The 9,176-nt window shown below is 60.1% G+C and overlaps 2 protein-coding genes across 2 annotated transcripts in view; both read left to right on the plus strand.

The window, feature by feature from the left end:
- Positions 1–8,091, plus strand: part of ELMO3 (engulfment and cell motility 3) — a 16,507-nt gene extending 8,416 nt beyond the window's left edge. The window contains exons 2-18 of the mRNA XM_010007844.1: positions 3–41; positions 471–640; positions 1,447–1,546; positions 1,647–1,798; positions 2,739–2,817; positions 3,422–3,472; positions 3,744–3,866; positions 3,963–4,094; positions 4,309–4,413; positions 4,776–4,884; positions 5,069–5,205; positions 5,590–5,753; positions 6,770–6,882; positions 7,078–7,182; positions 7,314–7,396; positions 7,637–7,717; positions 7,854–8,091. Coding sequence (XP_010006146.1) covers positions 3–41; positions 471–640; positions 1,447–1,546; positions 1,647–1,798; positions 2,739–2,817; positions 3,422–3,472; positions 3,744–3,866; positions 3,963–4,094; positions 4,309–4,413; positions 4,776–4,884; positions 5,069–5,205; positions 5,590–5,753; positions 6,770–6,882; positions 7,078–7,182; positions 7,314–7,396; positions 7,637–7,717; positions 7,854–8,066 — 1,956 coding nt within the window. The 3' untranslated portion in view covers positions 8,067–8,091. The remainder of the gene's footprint in view (positions 1–2; positions 42–470; positions 641–1,446; positions 1,547–1,646; positions 1,799–2,738; positions 2,818–3,421; positions 3,473–3,743; positions 3,867–3,962; positions 4,095–4,308; positions 4,414–4,775; positions 4,885–5,068; positions 5,206–5,589; positions 5,754–6,769; positions 6,883–7,077; positions 7,183–7,313; positions 7,397–7,636; positions 7,718–7,853) is intronic.
- A 548-nt stretch (positions 8,092–8,639) lies between these two features.
- Positions 8,640–9,176, plus strand: part of TMEM208 (transmembrane protein 208) — an 8,435-nt gene continuing 7,898 nt past the window's right edge. The window contains exon 1 of the mRNA XM_010007845.1: positions 8,640–8,716. Within this exon, the coding sequence (XP_010006147.1) occupies positions 8,640–8,716 (77 nt within the window). The remainder of the gene's footprint in view (positions 8,717–9,176) is intronic.

Below are 9,176 nucleotides of genomic sequence, written 5' to 3' on the forward strand. Positions count from 1 at the left end.
AGATCAAGAACGGGAGCATCTTGCGGCTGACCACCTCCCCGGTACTTCCCTCTGCCCCCCTCGGGTGGGATGTCCCGCGGCCACGGGCAACGTGTGCTGCTCCAAACCCTCTGCCTCGCTCCGTGACTCCTGCCTCGGGACAGCTCCTCACACCCTGCAGGAACACCACGGGGAGGAGACCTGTCTCAGCCCTCCTCCTCCCTTGGCAGAGCTTGGGGGAGTTTGAAGAGAAATTAAATCATCTTGAGATGCTTTGGACGTGTGGGTCAACTCATCGAGTGTTCTTAGTGTCTTGCCAGCTTGACCTCCTTCCTCAGCTCCTCCTCATCTCTGCTCTGGTTGGCTCTGTCTCTTGGTCCAGCTCCTCCAGCTCTAGCCTGAGTCTCCTTCCAAACCTCCTTCCAGCCTTCTCCAAGCTTCTCAGTGTCCTTCGATGAGCCCCTTTGGCTTGATTCTTTCCTTCCTGGTAGGACCAAGAAGCAGAGCGGTTGTACAGCGGGATCCAGAGCAACAACTCGGATGTGAAGACTGACTCACTGAAGAAACTTGCAAGCCTCTCCCAGGACGTTACCTTTGCTCAGGAATTCATCAACAGGAATGGCTTGAAGCTCATCTTCTATATTGTGGAAGAAGGAAACGCGTGAGTACGAGGAGAGGACTTTCCTTGCATCTCCTGACTTTTCTTCTCCCTTGCTGATGCTGCCTGAGCTCCAAGCTGGGCCTTGGGGTGGGCCCTGCTCGTGACCCCTGTGCTGTGGCACGTGGGCTGCTTGGCTCTGCAGGCTCCTTACCCACAGGTGTATGGCTGTGTCCCCACACCCTGGCAGTGGGGGAAGGTCCTCAGGGGTCTGTGGTCCTAACTCCTCCTGCCTTGTGTCCAGACTGGAACCTCCCATCCCTTTGCTGGCTGGGTCCTCTGCAGCCCCATGGGTTCTGCTGCCAGGAACCCCCCGTGATGATCCTCGTAGCTGCTCCCACCCAGATCATCCCTCTGCCCAGCTCTTCTAGCTGCCACAGGTCTACAGGCAGCTCGAGAAGACCCTGGTGGCCAAACTGGTGGCTGCCTGACTCAGCAGGATGTGACAGTGCATCTCCTCAGAGCTACTATCACTCCACAGAGGATGTGGAGCCCCAGACCAGGCAGCTGGGTCTTGAGAGCAGGGGTGGGGATCTGGGCTGGCCTGGCCTTCCCCAGGGCTTGCCTCTGTGATCTTTGTACCCCGGTAACTCAGCTTTCCAGGAGCTGTTGAACTTCCCCTGCCTCCACTTCCTGGGATGACTAAGTGAGAGTCTGATTTCTTACCCAACAATGTCTCCTTTCTTCTGCCTGCTGCTCTCTGCTTCTCCAGCTCTATCTAACGTACCCACCAATGCCCAGTTAATCCTTGTCTTATGGTGGTAACTGTGGAGTGTCTGGACCCTTCCTCACTGCCTTTGCTCATCCAGTACAGGGGAAATGCTGGCTCATACCTTGAAGGCCTTCATGGAGCTGATGGAGCATGATTTTGTCTCCTGGGAGACACTTAGTGCAGCCTTCATCAAGAAGGTGAGCACCTTCTGCAGGCTCCACAGCCCGTGCCCTTGGTGTCCCTTGTTGCTGGTGTCACCAGGCTCAGCCCATCGATGGGTGGTTTTGTGTCTTCTAGATAGTGAGTTATGTCAACATGAACGCGGTGGATGCGTCTGTGCAGCAGCTCTCCTTGTCCATCCTGGAGAACATGGTGCCCACCAGTCCCCTCCTCTTCGAGCTCGTCAGAAAAGAAGTGACGCTGGATCGTCTTCTCACCCACCTGCAGGTGTAAGTGGAGAGCCCAGAGCACCCTGGGCCCCATCCCAAAGCCACCAGGATCATGGAATCATAGGATGGTTTGGGTTGGAAGGGATCTTAAACATCATCCAGATCCAACCCCCTGCATGGGCAGGGACACCTCCCACCAGCCCAGGTTGCTCCAAGCCCCATCCAACCTGCCCTTCAACACTGCCAGGGATGGGGCAGCCACAGCTTCCCTGGGCAACTTGTTCCAATGCCTATTCCAGGATGAAGCAGTGGAAGGGATTTCTCCAGGTCTTGCTGACTCTCCCTGGCACAACATATTGTCCCTTCCTGAGCAATATGGGGGAGATCAGCCTGTCCTGTCCCCACTGCTGGAGGAGGGATGGGCTGTGGTGGGAACCATCCTGCTTCCTGGTCAGATCCCTTCATTCATGGCTGGTGTTGCTCAGATATCTTGGTTCTTCAGCTGACCTGCTGGTTTGCTGGGGTTGGCTTTCCCTTCCCTGTCCTGGTGTGTTGAGGAGCAGTTTGATCCCTGCAGCTTGGGGTGGTGGTGCTGGACTGGACAGAGTTGGTTAAATCCATCACTCAGGCAGGTTCTCCTTCTTCTGCCCTTTGTGCTGCAGAACAGGGATCGTGAGCCACTCCAACTTCTTCTTCTTCCTCCTCTTCCTCATACCTCTGCACCTCTTCAGCCTGGAGGTTTTTCTCTCTCAAGAATGGAGAGGCTCATGCCCAGGCAGGAGTCTTCTGCTCACCCTTGGTTTTTCTGCAGCTCCAAGATGCACCCGTGGGTGTGTGTAGAGCACCATGATCCCTCCCTGGGCGCTCTGTGGGGACCATCTCACCCCTAGTCCCGCTGTCAGCAGCTCGTGGCTCCAGAGCCTCTCTGGGTTCCCCTGCGTAGTGAAGGGGGAGAGGACCCTCAGGGCTGGTGACTCTCCCCATCCTCCTCCTCCTGCAGGACCAACACCCAGCTGCAGCTGAAGGCCATGGCCCTGCTCATCGCTCTGCTCCTGGCTGCCCCCGACTCCGAGCGGCGGGTAAGGGGCTGCTCCCCATGGGCAGGGCCAGGGTGACAGCAGGGGGGTGGCCCTGCAGATCCACCCCCCCGGTGCCCCTCTGGTGGGGGTGCTCTGCAGAGAGGCCTCACACCCCTTGGAGTAGTTATGGGGTGATACAAGATCTCAGGTGACAGGAGAAGTGGCACAGTGGCTGGGACAGCCCAGCCCCAGCAGCTGGCACATCTGGGCTGTCATGTCAGATCGAGACCCCCCTGTGATGGGGTCTTGGGCAGCTGGGTCCTCTGCTGTGGTGTTTGTGTTCTCTGGGGTGGTGGGGCTGTCAGAGGTGCCCGGAGATGTTTGGAGTCAGTGTCCCTGCTCTGCCTCTTCTCCTTGACTGATGCAACCTGTCCGGGCAGCCTGGTGGGACAGGGTCTGTTTGAGCCACTGTGGGGTGGGCTAGAGCAGGTCTCCTGCTCACCACTGTCACCCCTGAGACTGCCAGTCCCTTTCTGTCCTCACCCTGCCTGTGGTCCAAAGCCAGGCCTGGCAGGGATGGGGGCCTTCTAGGGGAACACAGGCTTTTGTGGGAAAGAGGGATGTGTGGAACTGGGAAATGTCTCACTGCCACTTCCCTCCCTAGGACATGATGGAGTACCTGAGGGAGAAGAACATCAGGCAGTTCATCCACAAGGTGAGAAGCTGGGTTCCCCTGGGGACTGCTCTGTGCATGATGCACCTCTGTTCTGCCTTCCTGGCCTCCCTGTTCCCTCAGCCCCAGCCTTTGGTGACCGTGCTGGCTGGGCTGCTGCAGTTCTTTGATGCCTCCCGTGGATGCTGCTCAGGGTTGCACCTCCTGTGCTTCTCCTGCCCCGGGAGGAGCTGCCTGCTCCCTGGTGCTGCTGGGCTTGGAGGAGCCAGGAGCAGCAGCCTGGGGGAACCTCCTCACTCATAGTCTCCTGTAGAACATCATCCACAGCTCTGAGCCCCTGGGGGACGAGATGGCCCATTACCTGTACGTGCTGCAGTCCGTCAGCCTCAACCTGCGCGAGCGCCGCATGAGGACCTCCATGGATCCCTACTCCCAGGTCTCCTGCCCAGCCTGCTCCTGCGGGGGGGAAGCCCTGGGAGAACCTGCTTGCCTGGGCCTCACCAGCATCCCCTGCTCCCCTCTCTGCCTCCAGGAACAGCGGGAGCTCCTCCAGTCTCTCCGCCAAGCGGCCTTTGAGCCGGAGGGGGAAGCGCCCGCCGGCCCCTTCAGCGCCGAGCGGCGCCGCTCGCTCTGTGCCAAGGAGTTCCGCAAGCTGGGCTTCACGGTGCGTCCCCGCGTCCCCTGCCACCTCCACTGGCACCTTCTGCTGGCTCCCCTAAGCCTGGTGTTCCCTCTTGATGGGAACCTCCCTTCTGCTCCCACCACGGGCACTGCGGAGCTGCCGGGACGAGGCGAAGCCCGTGGCTGCGGCAGGAGGACTCGGCTGCCTGGAGGAGAAAGCAGCAGCCGTTCAGCTGCACCCTGTTGTGTCCTCCTAGAACAACAGCAACCCAGCAGAGGACCTCCGCCGGGCCCCACCAGGCCTGCTTGCCCTCGACAACATGGTGTACTTCTCCAGGCACACCCCCAACGCCTACAGCAGGGTGCGTGCTCTGCCCCAGACCTCCCTGGCAGAGAGGTGCTGCTGGAGCTCCTCTTCTTTTCCTTTCCTTGTGACCCATCCTTGGCCAGCCCCAGGCCCTTCTGGCCAGCTGCCCTACTGTTGCCCTGTTTCAGGTGGAGCCAGCTGCTCCCTGTGGGCAGGAGCAGCCACTTGAGGCTGGTGGCACTGAAGGGTCCCCACAGTGTTGTGCCCAGTTTGGTTTCCAGTCCTTGTTCACCGGTTCATTAGGAATTGGCTTGACCTGGGGGGACACCTCCTTCTTGGAAGCTCAGAAGGAGGGTGGGGTGTCTGAGCCAGGGCAGTTCTCCTCGTGTGACACAAGGCAACGACTGTCTCCTCCAGTTTGTCCTTGAGAACAGCAGCCGGGAGGACAAACACGAGTGTCCCTTTGCCCGGAGCAGCATCCAGCTCAGCCTGATCCTCTGCGAGATCCTGCACGTCGGGGAGCCCTGTACGTGCGTCCCCTCCCTGCCCTGCTCTGGCCATGGGGACCTGCTGCCAGCCCTGCCTGCCTGGGGCCACCAGCCTCTGGCGTGGCCGACAGCAGCCATGGGGAGTGCCCAGGTTCTCCTGGACGCTGAAATCTGGGAAAAACTGGGGACTCTGGTGTCATCATCTTGCCATTCTCACCGCAGGCTCGGAGACGGCTCAGGCCTTTTACCCGATGTTCTTCGGGCAGGATAATTTCTTTGAAGAGCTCTTCTGCATCTGCATCCAGCTGGTGAACAAGACCTGGAAGGAGATGCGAGCTACCCAGGAGGACTTTGACAAGGTGTGAGGGGATGCTGGAGCTCCAGGTGGGAGCCCGGGGGGAAATGCAGGGTCTCTGGGGATTGTTACCAGGCTGGAGGTGACAGCCTGGGTCCTGGACAGGAGCTCTGGAGAAATCTGGGGGCTCTGGGGATTGTCACCAGGCTGGGGGTGACAACCTGGGCCCCAGATGAGAGCCCTGGAGAAATGTGGGGGGCTCTGGGAGTTGTTACCAAGCTGGAGGTGGCAGTCTGGGTCCTGGACAGGAGCTCTGGAGAAATGTGGGGGTTCTGGGGATTGTCACCAGGCTGGTGGTGGCAACCTAGGTCCTGGCCAGGAGTTCTGGAGAAATGTTGGGGTTCTGGGGCTTGTCACCAGGCTGGGGGTGAGAATCTGGGCCCCGCAGGTGCTGCAGGTGGTGCGGGAGCAGATCACCAGGACCCTGTCCCTCAAACCCACCTCCCTGGAGCTCTTCAAGACCCGAGTGAACGCGCTGAACTACAGCGAGATCCTGCGGCTGCGGCAGACGGAGCGGCTGCACCAGGAGGAGACGCTGGCTGTGCCCGTGCTGTGCGTGGGCAGGGGGGCCCACTGGGCTGGCCGTGTCCCCCAGGGCTCAGTTTTGGGTCCAGTCTTATTCAGTATCTTTAGGAATGACTTAGATGGAGTACTTCCTAAGGAAGTTTGCAGGTGACACTAAGGTGGGAGGAAGTGTTGATCTGCTCGAGGGTAGGAAGGCTCTGCAGAGGGACCTGGACAGGCTGGATTGATGGGTTAAGGCCAGTTGGATGAGATTCAACAAGGCCAAGTGCTGGGTCTTGCAGTTTGGCCACAACATCCCCAAGCAAAGCTACAGGCTTGGGGGTGAGCAGTTGGAAAGCTCCATGGGGGAGATGGTGGTGCTGGTTGACAGCTGACTTCACACGAGCCAGCAGTGTGCCCAGGTGGCCAAGAAGGCCAAAAGCATCCTGGCCTGCATCAGGAATAGTGTGGCCAGCAGGAGGAGAGAGGTGATCGTGCCCCTGTGCTGAGCACTTGTGAGGCCACAACTTGGGCACTGGATGCAGTTCTGGGCCCCTCACTGCAAGAAGGATGTTGAGTTGCTGGAGCTTGTCCAGAGGAGCTACCAAGTTGTGAAAGGTCTGGAGAATAAGTCCTGAGAGGAGAGGCTGAGGGAAGTGGGATTGTTTAGTTTGAAGAAGAGGAGGCTGAGGGGAGACCTGTTTGCTCTCCACAACTGCCTGACAGGAGGTTGTAGGGAGGTGGGAGTTGGGCTCTTCTCTCAAGTGAGTAATGACAGGACCAGAGGAAATGGCCTGAAGCTGCACCAGGGGAGGTTTAGGTTGGATATTAGAAGGAATTTCTTTACCCAAAGAGTGGTTGGACAGTGGAACAGGCTGCCCAGGGAGGTGGTGGAGTCACCATCCCTGGAAGTGTTAAAAAGTAATAGAGATGTGGTGCTGAGGGACATGACTTAAGCACTGCAGGGGTAGATGAGGTTATGGTTGGGGCATGTAGGTTGTGGTTGGACTTGAAGGTCCCTTCCAGCCGGGGTGATTCTGTGGCTCTGCTGCCCCTCTCCCCAGGGAGCTGCGCGAGAGGCTGAAGCCGGAGCTGCTGGGGCTGGTGCGGCAGCAGCGGCTGCTCCACCTCTGCGAGGGCACCTTGTTCCGCAAGATCAGCAGCCGCCGCAGGCAGGGTGGGTGCTCTGAGCGTGGGCAGGGCTCGTCCCCGTGTCCCCTGCCACCAGGGAAGCCACAACTCCCCTGTGGGGGAGCAGCGGGTTGGGCTCCCTGGATGCCCAAACCCCCGGGGTGGGACCGAGGGGGGTGCAGCCCTTCCCAGCCTCGTGGGTACCTGAGCTGAAGGTTTCCCCGTGGCCTTTCTGCTGCAGACAAGCTCTGGTACTGCCGCCTGTCGCCCAACCACAAGGTGCTGCACTATGGGGATGTGGAGGAGGGGGTGTGCTCTCCCCCCATCGAGAGCCTGCCGGAGAAAAGTAGGTGGTGGGGAGGAAGAAGAGGGTGGGAAGGAGGGGATTCCCTGCCCACCCCGGCTGTGATGTCCTGGGGGTGGCTGAAGGTGGGAGCTGGGGGAGGGGAGAGCTCACAGCTCCTCTGCTCGCCCCAGTTCCTGTGGCCGACATGAAGATGCTGCTCGTGGGGAAGGAGTGTCCACACACGAAGGAGAAGAGCTCTGGGAAGCAGAACAAGGTCAGCACCTCCCACCCTGGCCCTCCCAGCTCCCTCCCCAGCTGCTGATGGCTCCTGGTGGCGGGTGGGTGGTGGCAGGTTGGGTGGTTTCATGGATGGTGCCATGTTTTTTGACAAGACTTTAGCCCGGAGACCTCCTGGGTGTTCTGGGGGGCAGAGGAGGAGGCTGGGAGGCAGCTCCTGCTTGGAACCCCACTGGGTCCAGCTGAGAAGCCAGCTCCCCCTGTGCTGTCCCCACAGGATGTCCTGGAGCTGGCCTTCTCTGTGGTGTACGACGTGGAGGAATATTCCCTTAACTTCATTGCCCCCACCCGCTATGAGGTGAGCTCCGTGCTGGGGTGGCCAGGGACAGCTGGCAGGGGGTATGTGTGTGTGTGTCCCCAGGATGGAAGCCACCAGGGGAGTCCTCTGACTGCCCAGAGCTGGGGACAGAGGTGCCTACGCTCCCTTTCCCCAGTTCTGCCTCTGGACGGATGGGCTGAACGTGCTGCTGGGCAAGGAGATGACGAGCGAGCGCACACAGACCGACCTGGACGTCCTGCTCTCCATGGAGCTCAAGCTGCGCCTCCTGGACCTGGAGAACATCAGCATCCCTGACACCCCCCCTCCTGTCCCAAAGCCCCCCAGCAGCTTAAACTTCTGCTACGACTTCAGCCACGCAGAGCAGTGAGCTCCTCCCTGTGCCCCGTCCCCCTCCGCTCACCCCCCGAAATCAAACTCCTTCCTCCAGGCTCTGTCCCCCATCTCCTGCCCTGAGGGACAAGCCCAGGTGCTGCCTGTCCCCTGCCCATCACCCCTGCCCTTCCTTCCCTGCCCGTGTCCTGCCTTCCTGCCACAGCACGGGGCTGAGCCACAGTGTGTCAGGCTCCTTTTCCAGGGGGGTGACCGGGCTGCTTTGCCCCCTGTCATGGGCAGGTGACACAAAATACCTTCCAGACAGCCCGACCCCTCAGTGCTTTGGGCAGAGAGGGCAGGGAGGGGGGCAGGAATAAAGGTACAGGCAGCACTGGGGTCCCTGGAGGGGGGTCAGCATTGCAAAGGTACGAATCTGCACTGCCTGGCTCTCCCTGTCAGCGGGGGGGGGTCCTTTCTGGACAAGAAAGGGGTTAGAAGAGGATAAAATGCCCCTTTCATAGGATGAATCCCCTGGGTTTGGGCAAGGAGACGCCATCTCCAGAGCACTGGGTGCCTGCCCAGCATGGAAACGTTGTCCTGCTGTGCCCCGTGTGCTCCCACTCGGGCCATGGGGGTGCTGAGGGTACAAACCCCTCTCCCAGCACCTCTGGAGCTGGGTCAGGGCTCCCTGCCACCGTGCCTGGGGTAAGGAGGAGATCCCGGGGCTCCATCCTTATTGCCTGGTGTCGTGCCCGTCCTGGTGCCTCCCCCAGCCCGGGTGGATCCTTGCACACTCCAGCCACGCTGCTGCACTACTGCACCACCACAAGCTACCTCCTCCCCGGGCACCCCTGCCCCCTGTCCCAAACCTCCTCCTGCCTCTGGCTTCTCCCCAGGGTGTTGGGGCAACAGCCACAGGGCACCAGGGCTGCCTCAGCCTCCCGCCCGCTGGGACAATAAACACTTGTGGGAGAACTCGGGGCTGTGTCCTTGTCCCAAAGGGGTTTTTTTGGGGGGAAAAGGGGCCAAAGCAGGCAAGGAGGGGGGTGGTGCTGATCTGTGGGAGCTGTGGCAGAGAAGCGGGAAGAAGCCTGGAGGAATGGCTGGCAGGAAGATGTTCCTGCTGTGGAAGAGCAGGCATGGAGTGAAGGCACCTCCAGGGAAA

The sequence above is a fragment of the Chaetura pelagica genome, unplaced genomic scaffold, assembly GCF_000747805.2.
Source record: "Chaetura pelagica isolate M959 unplaced genomic scaffold, ChaPel_1.0 scaffold911, whole genome shotgun sequence".
Lineage (NCBI taxonomy): Eukaryota > Metazoa > Chordata > Aves > Apodiformes > Apodidae > Chaetura > Chaetura pelagica.